At 47.1% G+C, this 27317-nt stretch overlaps 1 protein-coding gene across 6 annotated transcripts in view; it reads left to right on the top strand.

Moving 5' to 3' along the window:
- The window catches only part of ZZZ3 (zinc finger ZZ-type containing 3), a 707971-nt gene that overhangs the window by 190043 nt on the left and 490611 nt on the right, over positions 1–27317 (top strand). For 4 of the 6 annotated variants that reach the window (XM_069641671.1, XM_069641666.1, XM_069641668.1 and 1 more), the window contains exons 4-5: positions 9690–9837; positions 9920–10035. In XM_069641671.1, the coding sequence (XP_069497772.1) occupies positions 9690–9837; positions 9920–10035 (264 nt within the window). The remainder of the gene's footprint in view (positions 1–9689; positions 9838–9919; positions 10036–27317) is intronic. The other 2 variants (XM_069641669.1, XM_069641670.1) reach the window with 1 other exon arrangement.

Here is a 27317-nt window from a genome sequence, read left to right on the forward strand (position 1 = left end):
TCACCCTCGAACCTCGGAGTTGGATCCCCTCCAAGATCTTGAAACACCAGCAGTAGACTACCTGCATTCTACAATCACCCAAGCCTTTAAGGAAGCTGTTTCTCACCTTCAAAGGGCTAAAGAACAATACAAGAAAGGAGCAGATCAACATCGGAAGGAAGCCCCTCAATATCAAGTAGGGGATCAAGTCTGGTTATCCACCAAATATCTACCTCTAAAAGGGCCACGCACATTCAACCCAAGATACCTTGGTCCCTATTCCATCACTACCATAGTAAACCCAGTAGCGGTCAAGTTGGACTTGCCCCCGCACATGAAGATACATCCGGTCTTCCACGTCTCTCTATTAAAACCCGTGCAACCTCAAACCCGACTAACCAAATCTCCAAAACCGATCCTAGTTGATGGAGAACTCGAGTTTGAAGTCAAAAGCATTCTGGACTCCAAGATCTCCAAATCTAAACTATTCTACCTAATTGACTGGAAAGGCTACGGCCCCAAAGAGAGATCCTGGGAACCTGCTGAATATGTCCACGCTCCTCGCCTAATCAAAAGATTTCACCGAACATTTCCTGACAAGCCAAAACCCCCGGAGAAGCCCGGTTTGGGGAGGCTTTGAGGGGGGGTACTGTCATGATCTCTGCTTCCAAAAGGTCAGGGTTTTCCCAACTCCCTTGGAAGCAGATCCATAACCCAGGTTCCGAGTGCCAACCAGTCCCAATTGGGACCTTTTGGACCCAGTCCTGGCGCCAGTGGCACCAGGCTCATAAATATGCCCAGTCCCAGCGCTGGAAGCGCCGGGCTCATAATGCTTGGGTGGACTTACCTGCAGCAGACCATGCTGCTTACTTGCCTGCCAGTTGAGTCTCTGATCCTCTTCTGTTTGGAACTACTTTTCCTGTTGGGTGGGGCAGGAGCCACTCCCTAGATTCAGAACACTGGAACTCTTCTGGAAAGCAGGAACTCTTTTCTTACCTAGGCGTGGCTGTGGAAGGAGACACCTAAGCACTACAGGAGGCTATTTAAACCACACCCGATGGATGAATCTTGCTTTTCGTTATTCTGCATCCTCAGCAGCAGAACGCTCATCGTGTCTTCTGCATCTGATCCTGGGCCTAAGGAAAAAGGCTTACCATTCTGAATCCAGTCTTCAGCAACACCTATAAAGACAAGAAAGAACAGGTTAGCATTACGGTCTTCAGTGACAGCTCTTCACTTACCTGGTCCATCGGCTGTCACCAACGCCTCGCGCTGCATTCCGGCATCTGAAAGACAAAGGCTTACCTACTCTCCGTGCGCTCCGGAGGTCTTCACACTGCATTCCGGCATCTGAAAGACAAAAGCTTACCAACTCTTCGCACGCTCCGGAGGCCTTCGGCGCTGCATCCCGCATCTGAAAGACAGAACAAGGTGCGTTTAAAGACATTGGGGAACTTTAATACTCACGTGCCATTACTCCTTTCCACATCTAACCCAGTGGGTATTCCGGCACCCTGCAGCCGCCCCGAACTTGTACCTGCAAAATAAAAAGACAGTTAGAGCGCATCGTGAAGCAGGCAACAAGCGCTTACTTACGTGCTTCCAGGCGCTTCTATTCATCACACAGGCTCCATCTTCAACTCACTTCAGCCCGCCATCCGCCATCGCCGGAACCCTGCAAAACAAGAGACATCATTACTAAAGACTTTAAAGACATTAGAATTACTCGAAACTTACCGTTCGTGCAGTAAACGACGGACAGCAGTCCTCTGAAGTCAAGAGGCCTGCTCCCCTTATCCAGTGAAGAAACTGGTTACAGCACCCTGCCTCGAGACAGATGGAGAGCACGGCGTTCACTTACCTAAGGTGAGAGCGTTAACCTTTGGGGTTCTACAGGAGAAGAGAAAGGGAAGAAGAGAGAGACATTCAATAACCCAGTTCATTAATCCCACATTTTCTATCTGCAGACATCTTACCCTTCGAGCCAGACATACAGTGCACAGAGGTCCAGCCCAAAGAGCCAGCCGTGTGTTACACATCACCTTTGAAGATACGGTATACGCCCAGTCAAGACCGGCGCCTCTACGGGAATCAGGTGAGCGTTACAGGTGTTTGAGAATGCAGCCTTGACCCCATCGACTACACCCAAAAGCCATGCTCCCATCGAAACACCTCATGAGCATAAAAGCTGTGCCTCTTCGGGCCCGGCAGGCAAAACTCCTCGAACGGTCTTAAGATACCTTGAGTCGAGGAAAAGTCCCTTCGAGGACTGAGTTGTCGATGCCTCTAGCACCAACAGACTGTACAACGACGCCTTTGGGGTAGAAAGATGCGTCATCTACGCCATCGGTGCAGAAAGTTATGAAAAGTCATTGACCCGTCAAGCTCCTCGATGCCAGAGTTGTTGAAGCCGTCGACCGTTTCGATGATTTCGGCTCCTCTGTTGACAAACATTATGAATCCATGGAGTACCATGGAGAAGACATATACCCCTTTTCCTAGGACTGAATATTTTAAGCCACGTCCCTCTATGGGATGCAGAACCATCTTCAGATAAATCTAGGAATTTTGCCCTCCAATATGGTACGCCATCAGTCCCTGAAGCATTAGTTTCTGAAGAGTCCAGAACAAAAAATCTACAAGAGTACCTGCATGATGCCAGTGATTTAGACACCTCACCAGAGGTAGTTCGGCAGATCAGATCCCGGTGATAACCGGTGCGGTTATGTACAGGCAGTTGATGTCAAGTTTTATAGAGTATTTCGGTTGGGCTAGATCAAGTCCAGTCTTTGATCAAGATGACTTGAACGACATTTTGGACACGGGACCTCAAGAAGACCCTATTGTGCCGTTCCATGCAGCTTTGCAAAAGTGCGAGGCTACCAATTGGGAGGCGCTTGAACTCAATCCAGCTGTCAACAATAAGTTGACCCCAAAATACAGGATACCATCAAGCATTGACCCTTTTTTTCCCTTTTTATCTCAAAACACCCAACACCAGAAAGTATGGCGGTTCAAGCTGCCACCTCAACCAATAGACAAAATGCCTACCCTACTATTTCGCCTGATGGGGATGATGAGCGTTTCGACGCCCTGGACAAAAAGGTTTTTTCGGCTGGAAGGATGGCCATGAAATCGGCTAATGCCCCATGCACGTTGGCAAGGTTCACTATATCTATGGCAGCTGACCCTATCCCCAAAGGGGAGGAACGAGACAAGTTTTTAAACATAGTCCAGGATGGGAAAGAAGCGATGTGCGAATCCCTCCAGACTGATCTCGTTTCTGGTGACAGTATCAGCAGAGTTATGGCAGATAGTACAGTTATGCGCAGGTTTGCCTGATTGAGAAAGTTGGTGTTTGCTCCAGACTTACAATCCAGACTACTCAACATGCCTTTTGACAGTACTCATTTATTTGAAAGCTGATGGGATGAGAGTTTGGAGAAAATGTAAACTTCAAAGGCAGCAGCCAAATCACTTGGTGCTGCGATCAGACAACCTCCAAGTCGCCCCACAGCTAAGCTCTGGAAGGTTAGGTCTTTTTGTTATTACTCCACGTTTGGAAGAGGTAGAGGACAACCAGTTCAGAGGCCAAAGAAGATTTCCCCCATGGTGGACGGGGAAGAGGTACTAAGACCGCAGCAGCAGTGGCTTCTTTACCATCAGCCACTGTGTCAACCGCCCCAAAACCTCTCTGAGGACTTGGTTCACAAGACCCCAGTGGTGGGGCAGGATTTCACAGCATCTGACAAAATGGCTATTATTTCAGATGCATGGGCATTGGAAACCGATGCCATGGGGTACTGCCTTCCCTTTCTAAAAAAGCTTCAGTCGTCCACCGGGGAACAGCTGTAACGAAGTTCCAGATCTGCTCCTTATGCAGGAAATACTAACCCTGCTAGTGGAAGGTGCCATAGAACCAGTACCTGTAGCGGAGAGGAACAAGGGTTGGCACTCCCTGTACTTTCTAACTCCAAAAAAGGACGGAGGATTAAGTCCCATTTAAGAGACTTGAACAAGTTCCTCAGGAAGGATAGGTTCAAGATGGTAACTCTTTCTCAGATCATTCAGGACCTCCAGCTTCAGGATTGGATGCTATCATTGGACCTTCAGGATGCTTACTTTCATGTGCCAATCAATCATAAGCAGAGACAGTAGCCGACGTTGGCGGTTCTCATCAGTTTCGGGTTCTGCCATTTGGGCTGACCTCCGCCTGAGGGTTTTCACCACAGTGATGGCGGTTGTGGCAGTGAGTCTCTGGAGAGGGGCAATTCACCTTTACCCCTACATGGAGGATTGGCTGATCAGGGCCAGTTATCCCGAACAGGCCCTGGACCATCTCAGCTCCACCTGTCACTCCCTTCACAGATTGGTCTTTTCCCTCAAATTCAAAAAGTCTCCCATGATACCATCTGAAAGGCTGCTGTTCATTGGAGCAATCCTGGATGCGTCCCTGGGAAGAGCCTCGCCACCGAAGGTGAGGCCTCAGAAATTCTGCAGATGGTGACCCCATTCCAGAATGCCCAGCATCTACTGGCTTTTGATTTTTTTGAGGTTGCTCAGCCTCTTGGAATCCTGCATATTTCTGGTGCCAGAGGCTCACCGGAGAATGAGATCTCTCCAATGGGGTCTCAGGACTCAGTGGTCCCAATTCTCTGGAAGGATGTCAGACCTACAAATTCCGAGAAGTGTCTCACAGGACCTTCGGTGGTGGGCCTGCCGGGAGATCATCTTGAAAGAACCTTTTTGGAAACCATGGCCGAAGACGGATGCCTCACTCATAGGGTTGGGCGCCCATGCCAACGATCTGATAATCAGCGGACGTTGGTCTCCATCAGAGCCGAGGGTCATATCCATGGACATCTCGTTGACTCGCTACACCCTGCTAACACAGATCCAGCAGAGGTTGCCCCCTGCACCGACACCTGTGGTGCTGCAGGTCCCTGATCAGCCTACGCGTAAGAAGAGAAAGCACCATCTGACGCCTCCACACCAGCCCCCTCCACCACGGACGGCCCAGAATCCACCAGCGGGCCGGATACACACACACACTTCTATGGATAAGGCCATGGGAACCGACTAAGATGAGCACTTCGTTTCGGTAGACAATGAATCACTGCACCTGGACAGCCCTCATAGATTCTCTTCACCAGACGAGGTGGGATATTCCACTCAATCTCCAGGGCCTCTGAGCGGTTCCAGCTGGTGCCTGAGGAAACCAAGAAAGAGGGTTTCTTGTATCGGCGGCAAGAGCCGAAGAGGAAGACAATCATGGAGTTACCCTTTCTGGACGACCTTTGGGAGGGAGGACTAGCCCTCGTGAAGAACCCATGCACGTCTCCAACCAAACAAGACCGGTTGGAGAAGAATTATAGGGTGCCTGACTCAGCGCCCAAGTGCTTGAGGTCATAACCATCGCCGGACTCTGTAGTGTCGGCTTCCGCAAGGAAATGTTCAGCTAACCCGGCTTCACCATTATCCGTTTTCCTGGATAATGAGGGGAAGAAGATGGACACCATGGGGAAGAGTCATTTACATCGTGGCATCCACGATCAAGGTGGCTAATGCTCTGGCTATCTTGGCCCGATACGACTGGCAGATTTGGTACAAGCTGTGCCTGATCCTGGAATTCCTCCCAGACAGCAAGAAAATGGAAGCGCTCGTCCTCTTTCGGGAAGGGGAGGTGGTGTTGTACCTTGCCATTACGGTGGCAGTGGACATCGCCGACACAGGTTTCCGGCAGATGGGGAAACAGTCTGCCTTCGTCAGCAGGGATGGTTGAAGGCCACAAACCTTCGTCAGAATGTTCATGCGTAGGTGCTGGACATGCCCTTGGATGGAAGAAATCTGTTCGGAAATCCCTTCAAGCCATAAAGACTGATACGGAGATGGCACATTTCCTTGGCACTCTTCAGTAGCATCGCCAGCCGTCTTTTTGCTCCTCCTGGGGAAAATCAAGCAGACCATCCAAGGATTTGCCATATCATACAGTTAACCTCCCGGATCCTTCTCGCAGGAAGCCTACAGAGGTCGCTACCAAGACTAACGTCGGGCCCCCACTCATGCACCCCGGTGGGAGGCCGGCTTACGTGGAAGATCACCGCCAACAGACACACCTTAGATTTCCAACGCAGGTACCCATGGATTCCACTGGTTCCCTGTTTAGGAACTTCGCATCTCTCTGCTCCTGGAAGAAGTGTGAGCCATGTTACGGAAAGGGGCGATAGAGCTCGTTCCCCAATGGCTCCGGAGCTCCGCAGTCTGTTCCAGATACTTCCTGGTAAGAAAGAAGATAGGGTGTTGGAGACCTGCACCGTTTAAACAAGTACTTGAAGTCCCTACAGTTCAGGATGGTTACGTTGCAGCACTTGTTCGCCCAACTGGAGGGAGGGTATTTCTTGATGTTTTGGACCTAGAGGATGCATACTTCCATGTCCCCATCCACAGGAAACATCGGAAGTGCCTACGGTTCATGATTCATGGCCAACACTACCAGTTCAAGGCCTTAGCTTTCGGCCTAAATTCGGCCCCAAGGGTGTTCACAAAATGCCTGGCCCCGGTGGCGGCCCATCTGCGTCTGCAGGGCATACACATATACCATACCTGGATGATTGGCTGATACGCACCCGCTCTGGGAATCCAGCTGACGAGCACACGGAGACCATCCGACTACTGACGGAGCTGGGTTCTTCGTAAACTATCCGAGGTCCTGCTTAATGTAACACGCTGTTCCTTGGCGCCAAACTCAACACAGTGGCTTGCCTGGTGTCACCCTTGAAGGAGAGACTAGCAGCCATTCAAGGGAAGGTGCAGCGACTGTCGTCAGTCTAGAAAGCTGCGGAGTGGGCCCTCAAGTTGTTGCTGGGTATGATGTCGTCCTACGCCTACCTCGTCCGTCTATGCAGGTTGTAGATGCAACCCCTACAGGATTTCTTGGATGCACGTTGGAGACAAGTGTCTGGGAGTTTTGCAGCCAATATCCCTCTCAACGAGGAGTTCCGGCGGGTGATGGTGGTGCGCTCCCACATTGCCCCGGGGCTGGGATTTCAGACCCCGCCATACCAGGAGACGGTCACCACGGACGCATCACTAGAAGGTTGGGTGGGCTCACACCGGATGTCTACACGCCAGAGGTCTTTGGCTTCCAGAGGAGATGGATCTAGACATCAACATCCTGGAGCTATGGCCAGTGTTCTGGGCCCTCAAGTCTTTCCTTCCGTCTCTGAAGGGCAAGGTGGTGTGAATCTTCACTGACAACACCACCACCATGTTCTACATCCGGAAGCAAGGGGGCACTCGGTCCCCAGTGCTCTCCAAGGAAGCTCAGGACTTGGGGCACTTGGCCATCAGACAGGGAATGTACCTAGTCCCACTCCACCTGGCCGATGTCGATAACACCATTGCAGACTCCCACAGCAGGGAACTGCGCTCCTGCCACGAGTGGCAACTTTGTCAGGATCAGGTGGACCGCCTGTTCGGCAAATGGGGCAGACCCCAATTCGATCTTTTTGCCAAAGCGGCAAACTCCAAATGCCAGAAGTTTGCCAGCAGATTCCACCAACCGAGGAATTTGGGGGGACGTGTTCTCCTTCCCGTGGAAGGTAGTTTCTGTATACTTTCCCTTGTTTCTTCTCCTGCAACACTCAGTGTTGATGCAAGATGACGCTCGTAGCTGCGGCGTGGCCGAGGTAGATTTGGTATTTGGACCTACTCAGCCTGTCTGTGTCGCCTCCCGTCAAGTTTCCGGCACTTCTGGACCTGCTCACCAGAGAGGGAGGCACAATCCTTCATCACGCCCCAGGATCTCTGAGCCTGAGGGCATGGCTCCTGCAGCATTACAGTTCGGTGGTTACGAATTTTCAGCGTACTGCAGGGAATTCCTTGCCAAAGCCAGGGTGTTGTCGACTCTAAAAGTGCTATGGCCACACGTGGAATCGTTTTGCTACGTGGTGCCGGCTGCAGAATATTACCCCTCTGAGGCCACGGCTCCACAGATTCAGTTGACTCTGCATCAATCAAGTTACACCTGATGGCCATCCTGTGCTACACCAGATCCCTGTGTAGGTCCTCGCTGTGGTCCCACAGACTTGTCAAGGAGCTCTTCAAGGGACATTTCCTATCTTTCCCACCGGTGAAGGCTTCTGTCCCGGCATGGAAACTCAGCGTGGTCCTGACGAGGCTCATGGGGGGCACCTTTTGAACCTATGCATTAGGCCCCACTCAAGTTTCTGTCGTGCAAAACTGCTTTCCTTGTGCTCATCACCTCTGCCAGACATGTGGGTGAGATCCAGGCCCTATCCTGCAAATATCTGTATCTGACTTTCCACAAATCGAGGGTGGTAATGCGTACACACTCCTCTTTCAAGTCGAAGGTTCAGTCGGAATGTGAGCCCTTGGTGTTGCCTGTTTCTTCCCGAAAATGTTTTTGCCGGCGGAGAGGGCCTTGCAGTTTTTGGAAGACTTCTCAAATGTTTGTGAACTTTGGTCTTGTGAACCATAGAAAGGCCTTATCCAAGGCTTGCATTTCAAGGTGGTTCTCCGACTGCATCATGCACTGTCATCGGCTAGCAAATCGTCCTCTGCCTGGCCGTTTGAGAGCCCATTCCACCAGAGCGATAACAGCGACAACGGCGTTCCTTTTTGGTGTGCCCCTACTTGACAACTACATGGCTGCAACGTGGAGGTCAATGCTTATCTTCATGAAGTTCTAATGTGTCAACAGGGATTCCGGGAAGGAGTCCAGAGTTGGTCAGGCAGTGCTACTCAACCTGTCTGCTTGAGGTGAGCCTGTTCCAGGGGTAAGTGTTAATTGCTTCTGTTGAGCCTTGCCACTTCCCGTAGTTATGTGGTACTGCTGTGTATTTGTTATTCATGAGCATGTGAATCCATGCCAGACCCCATGCTGGAGTAGGTTTAAGTTACTTACCTGTAACATTTGTTCTCCAGCATGGGTCTGGAATGGGTTCACATGCAAACCCTCCCTTTGACCCCTCTGCAGCTCTTCATATTGCCGCTTTACATGCTTACCATATCTGTAGATGGCTGCCCGAGGCGGGGCTTAGGGAGAGGACTGTCATTGCATGAGGGCAGTATGACCCAGAGGACAGTGATTGGTTGAGAGGAGAAATACAGTTTTAAAGTATAAGTGAAACAATTGTTTTTCTTTTACCGAGGATTCCCAGTCTGACAGGGAATATTCATGAGCATGTGAATCGATGCCAGACCCATGCCGGAGATCAATAGTTAGAGGTAAGTAACTTAAACCTTATTCGTCCCCCTAGAGCTTTGCTGATCAATCTGCCAAGTTCAGATCTAGTGTACAGTGACTACTTTAAGCTCTGCATATCAGTGGTCCTGTTGCCGTTTGCTTGCAAATATGGTAGATAACACTGATCGACTGATGTTTAAAAACCCCACAATGATTTTCATGCATTTTCTCAGTTCAGAATCTAAACTGCAAACAATATGCTGCATCTGAGCTTAAAACAGATACAGGGATGAGGGATGGCAATAATTGCCACAATTCATTCAGATTTTCAAATATTTGTTGGGGAAAGGGTATTGCTGCTCCCTTTTGCATGTCATATTTTAAGCAGCCTTCCACACTAAAACTGTAATGATTCTCAGGAACTCTCTCTGTTTACATTTAAATCTATATTGTCAAAATAGTTTCCAAATGATGTTATTTGGTTTCTGCTCTGTTCTCCTAGGTTGACATAGGGCTTCCATGTCCTCAAAGAGTAGTCCAATTACCGGACATTGCCTGGGACCAATACACCTCGAGTTTAGGAAACTTTGAAAGAGAATTTCAAAACAGAAAACGCCCTAGTCGGAGAGCGAAATTGACCTTTGATAAAGGTAATTGGAGCAGGACTTGTGTATTCCCTCCCCAAAATTTAAGTATTACAAGCATCTTTTTTGTAACTTTTTGTGTTTAAAGTAGGTTTACCCGTAAGACCAAAAAGCCCCATGGAGCTTACAAAGGATGGCGAGTCCCCTTCATACTCAGTTCTGCCTTTAAGTGATGGTCCAGAAGGGTCCACGAGTCACTCACAAGTAAGTGAATAGCTTCATATATCATGCCTTTGTTTTCCAGTTGATTAAGTTCTAATGTTGCATGCATTGTTACCACAGTGCTTTCCAGAGCTCTTAAAATGTGTAGAGATTTAGTGAGAAGGTGGGTGTGTTTGATATAGTTTTGCGTTCTGCCATCTGCAGATATTGAACTATTTTGCTTGCTGGTCTTTTCCTGTGGATTAATAGTTGGAGTGTGGTTCATAACTTGCACCTTTAACCCTTTAAGTGCCATGGGTATTTCCTCCCAGTTCCAAGGCCTTTTTTGGTGATTTCGGTATGTGGCCATTCAATATCTTGTAACGTTTTTGTTAGACGAGATATCTTGGCCAAATTTGGCCCCTTTTTTCCCCACATGTAGTTGGTCGTAACGCCACCCTGCAATCCTAGGTTGCTGTAGGGTGGTGAGAGAAAATAACCAAAAAGGGCGAGAATTTTGTGTTTTTTCAAAAAATGTCAATAAAATTACGTACAAAGAAGCCTGTGGTTTTTTCCTTGTAAGAGCTAGGAACAAATGGTTTGCTGTGCTGAATTTCCCAATTTCCTATCTTTGAAGAACAGGTTGAGTGGAAACGAAAAACATTTTTTTGATGTGGGTATCAACCGTTTTGTGAGAGGTAGACGTTTTTGGCCATTTTTGCCAATTGGTCATGCATGTACGGAATGGAAGAAAAGGGTAGGAAAGCCGAATTGGAGGACAGAAAGGCATACATTTCTGAAAAGTAGACAAAATTCCAAGTTTAGGAAGAGTTGATTTGCGCAGGTCGAGCAACAACTAGGTAGGGGGAAATGCCATAGATTGGGGAAAAAGCGGGAAAATGACCGAAAAAAAGGTATGTGGTGGACATGGCTGGCTTGGTACGGCAATGGCTTCTATGAATTTTGAGAAAAACAGTGCTCCGCTACATTCCCCCGGCTCTTGCAGTTAGGAAAGCACACATTTTTTGTAGTGTATCACAAAACAAGCAATACCACAAGCCAAACAATGAGTCATGGTAAACAGGGGTTTTATGCTTTTGGCCTGAACAGACATACTTAGCATTTGTAAATCAGGAAAACCAATGTGGTGAGGAACGGCAAGCATACGTTTTTTTTGAAAGAGCACAGGCAGACCTTTTCAAGGGTAGGTGACTTGTGCAGGTTACAAAAGTGTATGGTGACTAAATGTAGGGCACATTTGGAAGTGAAAGGGTTCTGTGACAAAGGGCACCAGCAAATGTGTCAAAACGTTATAAAAACCACACAAACACAACAAATGTCATACCTTTCCGCGTTACCACACGTGTCCATATGAAAGTGGTACCTCACATGTGTGGGTGCACCTACCTGGGCACCAAGGGGAAAGCCTAAAACACGGGTAACCCCAAGTCTTTAGGCACAGCATCATTTCAGGAATTCTGCTCATGTTCACACCCTTCAGATTTGGGCCTTGGGTGTCCAGGCCACCAAGGAAAACAGGGAACCCCATGCATTTCCGAAAAGAGGACACCTGTGGGAATCCGCAGAAGTCTGACTTGCGCAAATCGGCCCAGAATGTATTACCCAGAGCCCCCAGCAAAGACCCACATGGGAGAAGGGTGCCCAAGGCCAGGGATATTACTGCCGGCTTTGCTGGAGCCCTGGCTGCCCTGCGTTACAGCTTCTCCCCACAGAGAGTCCCGGCAGTGTGCCAATACCTCCCCAAAGGGAAAAGCTGTAATGCAGCCCAGCCGCAACTCCAGGACGGTTGGAGGTGATGTCCCTAGCCTTGGACATCCATGTACCATGTGGGTGTACCGTCCCCTAAGCAGAGCAGCAGCTCCAGGGACCCCTGGCAGGATCCCCATTCCTCCCCGGAGGGGACATCTGTAATTTAGCACAGCCAGAAGTGGAGAATGGGCTTGCAGACGGACAACCCACATGGGAGGGATCCGCTCCCAGGGAAACACCAATGTTCTGCTGGCATGGGGGGCAATTTGTGCCCTGCCCCTGCAATTGTGTCCCAGCTCACCAGCATATCTGCCCAGATGGCCCATTACCACCCACACCACCAACCATCCAGCCCCAGTCTCACCCACCCCACTGACAGTGGGCCCTAACCATAGAATAATTTTAAAAAAGTACTCGCATAACGTTGCAGATGCCTGCGTAGAAAAAGCTATAAACAAAACAAAAAACATGTTACCTATGGTCACACCAGCAAAAACAAATAAGTTTCAAGCATGCCCCCCCCACTGAAGGGAGGCCTGCATGAGGTACCACTGCCACCTATTTTGAGTGAGGGGGAGAGGGCCCCCAAAAATTGTTGGACAGGCCCCCCAGTGCGTGGGGCATTAAGGTTTGGGCACCCCAGGGCCAGATTGGCACACCAATGTTATCCTCTGTGCCAAGACAAGTTTGGTAAACAAAGAAAAAAATTGAAAATGGCAGGCTGCCCTTTAGGGGGGGCTGAGGGGCACCCTACACCGCCGGGGAATTTTCTAATTTGAAGGGGGCGCGCCTCTCCCACCACACCAAATGCAGGATGCGGCATCTCATGCAGCTCTCCCTGGGGGCAGATAAGAGGAGGGGGTCTCGTGCTGCATGACATGACCCCAAGTCCATTTTGGGTGGGGGGACAACCCCTTCCATATAGAAAAACATTCCCTGGTGTATTTCTTTATTTCTTGTTGCCCCCCACCCCTGGGGGCAGATGGTCATCCATCCGCCCAAGGGGTCTCCATACATGTGGCCGCATGCTTTGGGGCCCTGGGGGAGGGGGCCCCTTAGCTAGTAAGCAGCCCCCCTCCCCCGCGTCACAAACAAATCCCTGGTGGTCCAGTGACATTGCTGCCCACGAATCGAGCGCCCTGCGCCACCCGATCCATCAGTGGGCAGCATTGCTTACACAAAGGGTGTGGTTGGAAAGGGGAGGACCTCCCCTTTCCAACGACACATCACCAAAAAAATCCCTGGTGTCTAGGGGTCCCCACCCCCCCCTTCCCATGCTTCATTTTATCATTTTTCTTTTTGTTTGCCCCATTACAATGTAATCCACCAATGACCGTCAGGAAATGAAACCTTGACTTGTTCGTCTATGAACTCGTCTACAGTAAAACTTAAATTATATTTGGTATTTCCATACTCTTGGCGTAACGCAGGGTGTCCGCTCAGATCAATGGTTTTCATGAAATTAAATTACATGTTACTTTTTCCAGTTTTGAAATGGTAAACATTATCATTGTTGCAGGTATTACAAACCTCCCGTAATTCATTCCAAAGCGAATACTCCCTTTCTTCCAAGGCCAAACAACAGTTGAACCTTCATAGGAGCGCCCATGCTATCTTTCCTTTTGGTGAAGGAAAGCCACAAATCAACAACATACTGTACATGATGCGTCGGTGTGAACAGGCAACAAGCTTCTTCAAACGCAGTGACCTTCCCTCCTGTGGGAGCGATTAGCCCTGCCTGCTGACTAACGTGGAATTTGAAATATTTTCGTTAAACAAATTGTTTGCTGGCATGCACCAATGTCGCGCTACTGTGAATACTATTTTACTCTTCTACATTGATGGTGATTTAGTTATTTTCTGACGACAGTTCCATTTATTTTCCATCCCATTGTCACATCTGCGTGTGCCCTGGTTTCACAGGGGAATGTGCTCTGTGGATAACGTGAGACACTGACCAGTCATAAACCCAAGTCCCCTTCTATCTCCACTGAACTTCCCGTGCACTAACGCATGTTGGAGGAGAGGCGGTATATCCCACCCTTCAGCGCCATTCTCGTACCTGGCAAATGATGTATAAGCTAAGGGGGGAGACATCTCCACCCCTCAAATGCCTATTTGCCACACCCATGTTTCATATAAGTGTATTAACGCTGTGCTAATGTGCATACTTTGAACTCCATTTGTGTCCTTCCTACCGCCTTCTTTTCCCTCTGCCCTCTTGCGAACTGTTCACTCTCCCTCTTCCAGCTCTGTGCACAGCCAGCTCCCACCACCGCTGTCAGCTCAGTGCGTGTCCTGTTCTCACGGAAATGCAGCTATTCATTTTTGTAAGTCGCGATTATCGAGCCCTGGGAAACTGTGCTCATCCAAGAATGTTACACCAACCTTAGAACCCCATCCATCTCTGCTGACTTACTCCTCCCATCTCCAACCCCTCCCTGTGAGGCCGCGGTCACCTGAAACCATGACCCCTATTTCCTTTGAACGCATCTGGTGAGCAGACCCTACCCCCGCACCACCTCAAATTCACCTACAATATACCTAACCTAGAGTGGTCATATATTTTGGTAACACTAACACCTGCCCCCCACTGTGTTTGAAAATGTAAGACTCCAAAGTCTGGAAATCAAAGATCAGCTCTTCTGATAAGGCATCCGAAAGCAACGACCCCTAACATATGCCCTCAGAAAAATAACAGTTGGAATGCACCTATAGCACCCTTTCATGCAGTGTTTTGCTTAGTCATTAGTTCTTGCATGCCAAGTTTGTTATTTTGCATATTTTTCATGCTGATATCCATCTGACCCTCGTGTCCTTATCAGTGAAGGACCCACAAGAGCGGGCCGAAAGCGGGAAGCGAGAATACACAGTTACACTGTATGGCATCCCCCAACAGACAATTCTTGCAAAAAAGAAATTGACAAAGAGGATACATTTGAAAAGGCAATTTGGACATTTTATTAGCTTTGAAATTCAAGTGAAATAGATTTCAAGTGTTCATGTACGTTGTACAAACATTGTGGAAGATACACACTGTTGGTAATCATTTAAAACGGGAAATCAACTGTTCAACAAGGTCCTCTTTTGGTGGACAGGGCACAATTGTGATGTTTTGTGGCAACGTATGAGCCCTACAAACGAAATCATGATCGATTCCATGAGTGTGCATGGCCATTGTGTAACAAAGCATCCCAAAGTTTCCAGCAGTTCTTGATTGTTGTCTATTTATGTTCTCGTTATGCGCTAAGAACGCTAGTAATGTTCGATATTGCGTACCGTCTATGCCGAAATGCAAATTCTTGGGCCTGTACTTTAAGCACATATTGTGGCACACCTCCAAATCTCCGGTGTGACAGAATTCTGCGAGTCCCTTCAGGTGTCTTGAAACAGTTTTATCAAACACAATCTTCTCAAGTGCTTTGTGTGGAGGTGAAGATGGAAACTAATTACTTCTTTTTGCGTTCCTGTTCTTCTGTTAAACGACCATGTGCACATTGGTGAAAATGTTGGTTTCCTGTCCACGAATGAACATTGGAACACTGGTGCATCAATGAGCGCCATTTTTCTAGCAGAGTTTCCACAGACCCATCACAAGTTTTGGAGCTCCACCAAAGATGGTTGCTGAAAGACTGGGACCACTATAAAATATTTTCAGAACCTTTTTTTTTTTTTTTTTTTTTTTAACCTGCAGCTGTGACTTTTTTTTTTATTACTTGATTTGGCAACGTGCCATACAACAAATTGATAGTGAATGTTTGGAAACTGCTCTCGCATGGCCTTGGCTATCGAAAAAAGGTCTGTCAGTGTCTATGAGGTCTATTTGCATTCCCCTCGATTGAAAATGTTCGACAGATTTTATGAAACCATGTTTCTCTATGGCCACTCGGGATGTACATTCGGATACCTGCACGACCTCCAGACTACCCATTTCTTTAGTTTCCATGTCCTGAAAGTGGTATGTGCAGTGCTTTGCTGAAAATCCAGGGCTGTTGCACTGTCCAATTGCCTGCTAGCCTGAACCGCTTCCCAGAGAATGTCCTTTCGATTGACATTTGTTCAATTTTCCAGGCTTGATTAATAGCAGGAAATACAAATTCTTTGATATTTGTAGTACTGCGTTTTAGCAAGGAATTGAAGTCCCACAAATTCACAGAAACTGGAAAACTTACTAAAAGTAGAGCCATTGAAAAGGAGAGCTGCTGAACACAGTAGATTTCCAGCAAGCACTTTGCCCAGCATCGGTTGAGCGGACCATGAAAATGTATGATGGAGGTGGGCACAGGTGGCTTGGATTTTGATGTTAGTGTTTTGTACTACACGAGTCACAATCGCCAATGGCTCTCTGCATATTTTGCCCCTCGGTGCATGCACACATTTCAGCAACAGTATTATCTCCAACAGGCAGTTGTGGAATACGGTGTATTTATGCTCCTTTATTAACCAATCGTCCTGCATGATTGTGTATTATGACTCAACTGTGGTGGACATTTCGCTCAAACTAGGCAAACTGTTGTCGAGATCTTTGGCAAGTTCCTCGGACAATTGCGTTGAAGCTTCAGTCTGTTAGTTCAGCTGGTGTTATTTGCACACGAATTGGAGAAACCGTCAACAACAAATGTTTATTTGGGTGGACCTTTTTTTGCTGGTGTAGATTGTGTCAAGTGGTCCTCGAGGAATTGCAATGAATCTTCAATATAATCAGTTTCATCTTCATCTTGTAGAGCTCTCACATTGTAGCAGTGGTCCAACAACACATTGCTGGCTTCGCCGGTCACATTCAATTCATTTTCTGGCCATTGGACATAAGCATCTCGAGTCTGCTTATTGACTGGACCGCGCTGCGCCTCAAATAGTAGTTGCTCCATGGTGAAATCTGTTTGGCAAGCTGCATCTTTGGTTTCATTTGTTGTCTGTGTCTTTATACTTCTTTTCCTGCTGGGCCTCTAGGAGATGGATTGTAAAAACATGTTCAATGTGAATCACACATACAGTAGATAGCACTTTAAATTAAAAAAAAATGTTATGGAGAAAATACTGGCCCAAAAAACTTTGAGAAGACGATAAAGTTTATTTACCCTTGTTTACTTGATTTTCTGTGAAACCGTGGTCCACTCTGTAACGACCGCCCCAGCAAGCTGGTCCACCACCTCTGATCCATGTGCCTCTTCTTCTAATTCCCGACCTTGTACACAATCCTTGAGTAGAACATTGATTAAAAAAAAAAAGGAAGCAAACATTTTTGAAATTAAAATCTTTCATCACACACATGGCTTACATACATAACCTCGTAAAGAGTGTACGCCATTTAGTCAAAATTTTAATTTCGATGTTCACTTGATTGATGGCAAATGTACTCGATCGGAGATCACTGTGCCAAACATAGTGATTCTAATGTTGCCCTCAAACATTTTGCAATGTATTCAGGATTAGGGAGAATTAGTAACGTTGGGACTTACATGATAAAAGAATGGAAGAATGCACCTTTTAAATGAATGTCACTGTCTGGTAGTATTCTATGTAGGATTTACTTTCTTTCATTCTTGGGAACTGTCAGTACGCATACCTCATACTCTGGACCAGCTCCAAAGGATGATGAGATTGTAGTCGAGGTACCAGCACCCCCCTGTAACACATTACTTGTTTCAGTATGGATGAAAACCGCGAAATGGAACAGACAATGGGATGCAGACAGTGGAACATATGAAGAGAAACACTTCAATGACACACAGTGTAAACAACCGACCGGATACATAAACAATTTCATATTATTTGAAATTCAAAGCATAATGCATTCTCGTAATTGAAAAGTAAAAAGAAAATACCTGGTAGGCGCTAGAAGCTGTTGTTGACTCAGGAAAAGAAATGGATGCAGTTTCTTGCTGCATCCATTTTCAGTGGATTGTCACAAAGTCGCAAAAGGGAAAATTTGATTTGTATTCGACATGTGGGAAGATCCAACTCTTGATAATGATGATCTGCAAATCTGTAGGGCTCACCATTGGTATACTGGACATGTCGGTGTTGTCCTCATTTGCGAGGGTCTGTGCTGCAGTCAGTATGCTTTCCTAAAACAAAAAAAGGACATGTCAAGCACGCGATTACGAAAAGATTTTGCTTCTTTTGAAGGGCACTATGACATTGTTTTATGGTCATAATTACTTTCTATAATGCTCCATAAACCAGTGACAGATGTGTAGTAAAATGTGTATAGTTACAAAGTAATACAATTTGATAAATATGCAATTCATCATCCTGGACTCACCTGATTCAGCGTGTGCACGACTAGAGTTGGAATTGCATTTGGAAGCAATTTACGAGACAATGCTTTTTTGTGTACTGCGATTGGTCGTACGTATCCGGGGTAAAGTGCAGGCTGCAGATCCGGAATCGATTGGCCCTCGAGCCTCCCAAGACATCCTCTACTTTCAAGCTCGTCCACCGGAAATCCACATGGTCGAACCCATTCTCTCATTAAATCGATATTCGTTGGGAATGTATGCATGATAGTGCCCATAATTTTGACATGGCTCCTAGAAGCGCAACCAAAAACCATATAAGCAGGCATTTTTGGAAAATCTATATAAAAAAGTACACATATTTACATGAGATTGATGGGATTATATCAAACTTTTCTATAGACATGGTTCGAGAAAGATGCTATTTTATCACTATTGACACTGACAAAATTTGCTATTTATAGAGATCACAAGACTTTAAACAGTAGACCATGGTAAAGTTATTCAGATGAATGAATATTGCACTGCTAGGTACATTTGTCCGAAATAGATAGAAATTTTGAGATCAGAAAGAGCTTATTAGGTGACCTGCCCTTACCTTGACTAACAAACAATTGGATTCAGTAAGCTGCGTAGTTAGTAGCAGGAGAACAGGTGGCACAATCTCGAGTTGATTTCCCGTTCTCACAGATGTTCTCAGGGTAACTATCAAGGGGTTTATAAAGAATTTGAAAAGTGGGTGGGTATGCGATCCAGAAAAGAGCCGGAACACTGCGAAAGGGAGACACACTTATGTGGATTGCAGGGGCACAGCCTGCTTCAGGGGAGCCAGCCCTGGAGACACTGGGTCTGGGAAGGCCATGTGTACAATGGCCCCTGCTCGGAAGATACCTTGGAAGTGTTCATGGTGTTTGGCACCTTGGCCGTTCCCACCCTGCCAGCCCCCTTAGGAGGGCACGGCCACAGGTGTGAACTGCCATTGATGGTGGCGGGGGATGGGCATGCAGAAAAGGGCCGGAACACTGCAGAAGGGAGACACACTTATGTGGATTGCAGGTGCGCAGCCTGCTTCATAGGAGCCTGCCCGGAGACACTATGTCTGGGGAGGCCATGTGTAGAATGGCCCCTGTGCGGAAGATACCTTTGAAGTGTACATGGTGTTTGGCCCCTTGGCCGTCCCCACCCTGCCAGCCCTACCAGGACAAGTGAGCGTGTCCTTGATTTAATGAAATATTGAAACAACTATTCATAAAAGATGATTATTTTATTTTGTTCCTGATGTTGATGGCACAAATGTACTACAAATTGTATACTTCGGGTTGCAACACAGTGTGGGAAAATCCCCTGTACTGACCGCTGTCACTGGGGAATTTGGCTCAAATGGCACCAGCGACACAGGCGCGTATTACTCGTCAATCGCAGTATCCAAGCCTCCCATGAAGCCACCATGTAAATGCACGATGGGCCAGCAGCCTGTACCACCTATGAAAGAGAAACTTGAAAACTGTATTTAAATGAACATAAGTGTGCAAACCTTAGTTGAAAATGCAATCTTGTATCATATGGCATAGTTGCAAGTACAAATGTGACTTCATGGATCAATCAACTTGGGCTTTAAAGTGTAGACACATTACAAAAGTGAACACCCATGCAATCCATAACGTTAGGGGGGCAGAGAAATATTGTTTCATGGTTGTACGTGAAAGACACATAAGATGACCAGTAGGATTTCCCCAAATCGCGCGAGATGTATCGAGTTGCCAGCCTACATTTATTTGGAAGTGATAGATCAAAGTTGTGATAATATAGGACACAAACCTAAAATATTAGGTTTCCTAAGTTACATCAGATCTAGAGTACACTTACTCGTTACTTGGATTGCGTGGGTGAACTGTTGCACGAAGTTCGTGCATTAGCACCATCATAATCCTCAAGACGGACCTTGTGAGGCAGGCTGCCCTGAAGTCATGCAGCTGGGTAATGATAGCGGCCGTGTCTGGTCTTCCGATATGTAGGCCAAGCATCCAGAGTTTTCTCGGCAGCAGCAGTTCTCCTCCTCGGTAGGCATGACCTTGCACCTATTGCCGGTACACCAGATGGAGACGTCCATGCGACTAGTCTCAGGCTCATAATCCGGTGATTCGTCCTCCCAACTGTCCGATGCCTCATAATTTCCGCATCTTTCTCTTTCAACTAATTCCGCCTCGGAATTCAATACTCTGGCTCGTACTGGTAGGGATGTATTTTTGCCATTATACAACAAAATTAAAATCGATAGTAATGCTAGTACTAATATCGGTTCGCACACGCTAAGAGCAACAAAGATAGCTGAACAGAGCAGAAACGAGTCACAGGATATACAAAAAAAAGACAGTGAAACGATTGAAAAAGCAACTCTGATGTTGTCTGATGAGAAGCGGTCTGTTTATACTTATTGAGGAAAGAGGCGTCCTGCCATTTCCATGGAGACGCGTCATTAGCTGGCGCTCAGAGGACGTTGCATTCGCATTGTGAAATGGACCGTACATGTTTAGTGATGTCAGCTTCAGGGGCGGGAGATATGAATTAGTGCCGCAAGGACAGTTCAGCTTAGGGCGATGCAGCAACGGATAAGATTAGCACAAGATGGCCACGCTGCCTGATTTTGCATGTGTAAAAGTGCAGAAAACTATGGTAAGGTGCATAGGAAATGTTTTTATGATGTTCACAGTTTACTTAAAACCACATGCCTGAACGCTCGGGCCAATTTTGAGCGCACTATTCCTTTAAGTCTGGGGGTAGTCCGTAATGACTGTAACTTGTGGTGCAGCATCCCACTGCTTCCAAAATAGAAGATGGAAACATTACATCAGGCACTAAGTTGGTAGATTGAAAGTGTGAAAGGCCTGGAAGAAAAATGTCTTTGTGGCCAACATTTATTTCAATAGCGGTGGTCCTTATTAGCTTCCCGCCAGACAGTGCAGTCAGAAAGTGTCCTTTTTAAAAAAAATCATTTACATTTTATTGAACATTACAACATAAAGACAGGTAGCCACACCGTATCCTACAAGCTGTGAAAAATTGAACAGTGTGCAGTTGCATACATCGTCCGATGTCCGAACTCCAATTACATCGTCCAAAATAAAATTCAAACCAAACAACAAAAAACCCTAATCAAATGAAACTAGCCTCAGTAGCTAACATTTAAAATGGAGCATTGGAAGTGTTCCAATACTATTCAGTTAACATATTGTATACTATAACAATGAGAAGGATGGCACATCAAGTGGCCTATGATGAATCCCTGGATGGTCATTTTGACTGATAAGGTCCTGTGAAGAGCCAGGAATGATATGTGCATGCAAAGAGCTCATGGTGTTGGCTATAAACCTTTTTATTAAAAATAAAGATGGGTTGGAAAATGCCTCGCTGTCTCTACCCTAAGTGGTATTTACCTACCTTTTATCCAAACCAAAATATCCTTTTTCCGAAATCCTATCTTATCCTAGCCCTCACACTTAAAAAGTACCTCTACTGTGAGAAGGATAGTGTGTTTGGGCTTGAAAGTACGCAAATGTTGAAGATCAAATGAAAAATGTAACTCCAACACAACAGTTACAGGGGAGGGTTCCCTTCCTCAGGTTTCTCTTCACCAACACAATGATTCAATTACACAACCACATTTCTTCATAGCCCAAGAGGATACCTCCCTCCTCTTGGTGTCCGTTCACTCCTGGGGAGCTGTCGCCCTTCCCCAGGTCTCTTTAACATAATTAGAAACTTCTTAGGTGTATGATCCTTCTTTGGGGGTTCTCTGGTCTGCAAAACAATTCAGACTTGCCTTTGCCTGGTGTGCTGTCCTGCCAGTAATGTATCATCTGGCTTCTTTTTACACACTTGTAAACTTGACTTTGCGTGGTAGAAGTTCCTGACAGGGCTTTTCTTGTGTAGTTCTCTTTATGATTATTCTGGAAACATCAGGTCTCAAATTCCCCTCATTCACTTTGCTTGCACTTATCTGTCTTTAACCTTTTAGAAGCACTCCAGAGTCCCATTTTCCCTTTTGGGGACTCACGGCTTTCCTTGGCGAACCGGCATATGCAGTCTTCCTTCCTTCATCGTCCCCCTGAGCTCGCTGCCTTCACGGTCTGCTTTGTGTCTCGGTTGTCCCTCGGTCCGCTACGAGAGTACACAACTTTCCCAGGCAGCGTCTCTGCTCTCCATGCTGTTTGGGATTTTTAAATGTCCCGGCTCCTAGCCCAGGTTTGCAAACACTAGAGGGCGTGATGTGCTTCTCGGACTCATCGATCCTCATTACTCTGTTAAGTCTCCTCGTCCCAGTATTTCTATGCCTATGGGATTGATGGGCAGTTCGTCCTAGCTTATTCATGGAGTATTGCAAAATGTCATTAGTAGATTGGGGGGTGGTTTGAAGAGTACAATCACAGTAAGCCAGGCTTGAGACAATGAGGGGACCTTCCTAAAAGGGAAAGGGGGTTGTATGCTTTCACCCGACAATGCAGTGTCATCCCCATGAGTGTTACCTCCCCCCGGGTCCCCATGTGGTCCTCCCTCACATAACCCCCCCAGGTTCAGGATAAGGTAGCGGCTGCCGTCCCCTGGCCACATGGGGCTAGGTTACCTCTGGGATATAAGCGAGGACATCGTCCGATTCATCACAGATCCCATTCTTTTAAAAATGTTGACATTTCAACACTCAGGGCGGCTTCTATCTTGCACATCGCTGCTACAAATCATAGTTTTGCCCGCCATTCTTGGATATCTGGAGCGGTTGGTGACTTAGAATTTCCTGCGACTATCACCCGCGTTGCAACCACGAAATGCGTGATTAACTTGGAGGATTTGGCCGTCAATTTGTATTGGCCTTCCTCATTCTCGTCTCCCAAAAGCACAACCTTTGGATCTGCCGGCAGGTCCACCCTGGTAATTTGTTTAATTTGCGCCAATACTTCTTTCCAGTTAGACTGGATGAGAGTACATGATGGCTAGACATGGAAAAACGACCCTGGGGTATAGGCACATTTCCATCATCTTGGTGGCCACTCCAGGTTCATCTTATGCAGTCTCTAGGAAGTGAGGTATCATCTATACATTCTTCAAATTATTCTGCTTCTGTTGTACACACCTGGATGATTTCCACGCTCTTGCCCAAATGTTATATCAAGTTAGATCGGCCGTAGGGTGTTCATGTCCTCTTCCCACTTAACCAGATAAGTATGAGGGGGCTTAAATCTATTAGAGTTAAGTATTTTGTATAATGAGGAGACTTTGCAAGACGGGGGCATCCTCCATAAACAGGTCTTCTAATTTAGTTGTCCCTTTTGGCTTGTGCCGCTACTCTAGCATTGGCCGTCGAGTGCATATCCATCTACATCCCGTACCATAAATGTTTTCTTGCGTTTATCGAAAGATACTTGTTGGCCATCCTCAAATAATTGACCCTCTCTCGCTAGTCCACTTCTATCCATCGGGTGAACCGCCTAGTGTTTTCCTACGGTAGGAATTCCTGTCTCTTGCATATGCGTGCGAGAGGAGATAGAAACGTAGTCGTTGAATATTTGCGAGCTGCCCTATCCCAGTAATCCATCATGGCCTGGGTCACATGGAGTGTCAACAATTCCATTGCCCTTATAGCGGGTAAGCGCCAAAACCATTCATGCAAGGGGACCCTTGTAATGCAACTCTCTATATTCACCCAGTGTTCAGGTGCCTGCACTGCATTTCTACTGTCTAATATGCGAGGCCACTGGCACGGGGACGCCTGCTGTTTTATAGTAAACACTACGGGGAACGGAGTGGGACAAAGAGTTCGGCTCTTGCACACGTGGGCCTGTGGGGAGGCCTTCTACCTGACCTAGTCGGATCATATTACTGAGGCGAGGGAAGACCTAGCGCAGCGTAAGATTGGCGTACAAATGCTGCTCCTGCCGCATCTAAGGTACAATTGATTAAGCAGATTAAGGGCTCCAGTGCTTTGCATCCTCTTGTTTTCTTGTCTGCTGCAAGGGCGTTGTACTGCAACCTGTTTGGCGATTTGGGGTGTCGGCCTAGTGGCCTGGGTGGCACCTGTCATCCCACTGTGTGCTTCTCCCCCCTTCCTTCTGACTTGTACTGCGATTGGCCAGAGACATGGGTTGAACTGCTCGCCTGGACATCCCGTGCATTTTGTCCGTGCACAGCGCCTGCTGGAACTAGCCTGCTGTGTGTTGGCTACCACGATGACTGTACCTACTCGGATATCCTGCTTTAAAAGTTCACATTTGGGCTTCGGCACTATTGTTGACACTGAAGCAGTGAGGACCAGAGGTGCTGCGCCTTGTCTGATTTGATCCCTCCCTCACTGCGCAGACACACATGGCGCACCTGCTATGATGCCTACTAAGCATAAGGGCAAACCTACAGTCATGGAATTATTTGCTGGCAAGGGAAGACCGAGTGGAGCCCCCTCCCCCCAGACAGAGAGCATAGATCAGCCCTCGGTGCGCACACCACTACAAGAAGCGCACACACACCAGATACTGCCGGCAATAGCGTAACTGCGATCCTCCATTGAGATCAGGATGGATGAAATCAAAATTGACGTCCAACTACACCGGCAGGATGTCAGACACTTAGCCGAGAGGGTCACGACTGCTGAAGGCTTACTAAAAGAAACTGTGAACACTACTAAATATCTGGAAGTAAGGGTCAAAGAACAGGAAAAGGGTAATGCGTCATTTGAATGGTGTGCAGAAGATGCTGAAGGCAGGTCACGCATAAAAAATGTGCAGGTGCTAGACCTGCCGGAGGAAGCAGTGGGAGCCGCACAACTTCCTACATTGGGAATCTGCTGCTACTAGAGATCTGTCTTGATCTACTATCACAGGGGTTCTCCGTTGAAGGAGTACACCGATCCCTGAAAAAGAGACCACCACCAGGGTCGCACCCGAGTCCAGTGATCGCCAGGATCCTCAACTTCCATGATAGAGGAGTAATGCTGCAATTTTCCAGGGAAGGAGGCAAGTTCCTAAGGGGCCACTTGAAGATCGCATTTACCCAGACTACACCCCGGCAGTCCAGAGAGCAAGAAACACATTTGTGCCCACAAAAGCGAGGCTCAGACAACTGGGGATCAAGTACATGCTTACATACCTTACGAGACGGAAGATCCTTTACAATGGCAAAGTGCAAGTCATGGACAGCCCTGAGGCAGCGACCATGTGGATGGAACACAATAATCTGTCTAGCAAGTGTGATGCTGACCCGTGATACAGATTGAACTCACTGTACCCTTACCACTATGATTGAGACCCAACGGAAAAGACTCTTTTTCGACTGCTTAGAAACTTTCTTTGGTCAAACACAGATACTGCAGTCTCCTTGGCTCGCTGAATAGGCTGAAGCCCACGGGGACCCACTCCTGCTTCCCTGAACACTAACAATGGCGGACCAATGCTGCAAACTAGATCCTTTCAATTTACAGCAGGATCGAGATCCAGACACCCCCGGCTTATTCACCCGCCCACAGTTGACACTAAGCACCAACCTGTAGCTGGTTCCTTCACCCTGGTATACAATGTCCAAGTCTGGCCTTGGAGGTACAGGACTGCCTGAACAATCAGAGGTTGTTGGGCAATTTGTTCTGGTTTTATTGTTAATGTTGTTTTTTCTTTTCCGTTTTATCCATACAAGATGGCTCACCGGGAATCCTTTCTGGCAGTTAAGACAGGTGCTGAATTTGCTTGCTTGTGCTAGTCGCAATACTAATTGCACTAGGAACCAATGTATGAGTGAGACTACTGGGTACAAGACTGGTTTATATGGCGAGGTGAAGGTGGGCTGTGAGGGGAGACACATGAACAATGGGAGGGCAGTTCGACATGGGACCTATCAATGGCTGCTATTGGAATGTTAACCTGGAATGTGCGAGGTTTAGGCTCCTACCTCTGCAGAAACAGGGTGAAGTCCTATCTACAACGAAAGAAAATATCCATAGCATGATTGTTAGCATGTGCCACAGCTAGATGGAATTGTGAACATTAGCCTGCGTCGCATCTAGATAGTATTGTGAATGTTAGCATGTGCCTCGCTTAGATGGAATCATAGACATTAGCATGTGTCACATCTAGATGGTGTGAATGTCGGCATGTGCCAAACTTAGATAAGACTGTGAACAGTAGCCTGTGTCACAACTAGATAGGATTGTGAATGTCAGCCAGTACCACATCTAGATAGACTAGCAATTGTTAGCCAGTGCCACGGCTAGACTGTATTGGGAATACTAGCAAGGCCCGATTTAGTCAGAATTGTAATACTAGCTTGCTTTACATATAGACAGGAATCCAAAGGTTGGCCTGGGCCACATATGGATACAGTTCTGAATATTGGTGGGCGTCATATATAGAAATGATTGTGAATATCAGCCAGTACCGGATCTAGATATGAAGAGATATTCACGTGCCACATCTAGAAATAACGGGGAAATTTAGCACATCACTTCTAGACAGCTATGCCAATAACCAACCCACTAACAATTTCATCCCTCTGCATACACCTCTCAAACTCTAACCAAACACAACCACAACCCTTTAGCAGAGCAAACCGCACAAACCTCACTACAGCACAACGACAAAACAAACCTCACATAGACTTGCACAACAGCACACACTGGCTACGGACTGGAAAGCACCCCAAGCCCAGTGGGTGTTAACTGGGCTGAGGCTGCCAACAGCACATGACTGCTCTCTTGCACTTTTCCTGCTCGTTCCCACTAACTCACCCCCCTCCCTTTTCAGAGCCGCCAGAGCACCACTCCGATGGTGATAGTGTGCGGTATAAATATCCTTTAACATTAATTCAAGAGACACACTTGCTGCCGGAGGAACAGGAGGCACTCCTAAACCCGCTGGGGTGGGACAGGATATGGGGCTACATACTTCAAATTTGCCAGAGGGGTGCTTACCTGGATGGACGGGTCACTGCCCTTCCGAATATTGGAGGAAGGGAGGTACATAATTCTCCAGCATGGGGTCTGGCATGGATTCACATGCTCATGAATATTCCCCGTCGTCAGGCTGGGAATCCTCGGTAAAGAAAAAACCAGTATCAGTTTCGTTTCTGATCTGTCTTTCGTAGTAATAACCAATCACTGGTCTCTGCGTCATACTGACCACAGCCAATGACTGCCCTCTACCTAAGCACCGCCTCTGGCAGCCATCTTCAGATTTTTACCGCACGTTCATGTGTTGGGATCCTCGTGCTATTGCTCTCGAGCGTTAGTGCTATTTTTTCGCGCTTTTTACAAAAACTTCGATTCTTTCGGTCAAAAGAGCCTCAAGCTCCACCGATCCTACATCC

This window comes from Ambystoma mexicanum, chromosome 1q (assembly GCF_040938575.1).
Source record: "Ambystoma mexicanum isolate Mex_15411 chromosome 1q, UKY_AmexF1_1, whole genome shotgun sequence".
Taxonomy (NCBI): Eukaryota; Metazoa; Chordata; class Amphibia; order Caudata; family Ambystomatidae; genus Ambystoma; species Ambystoma mexicanum.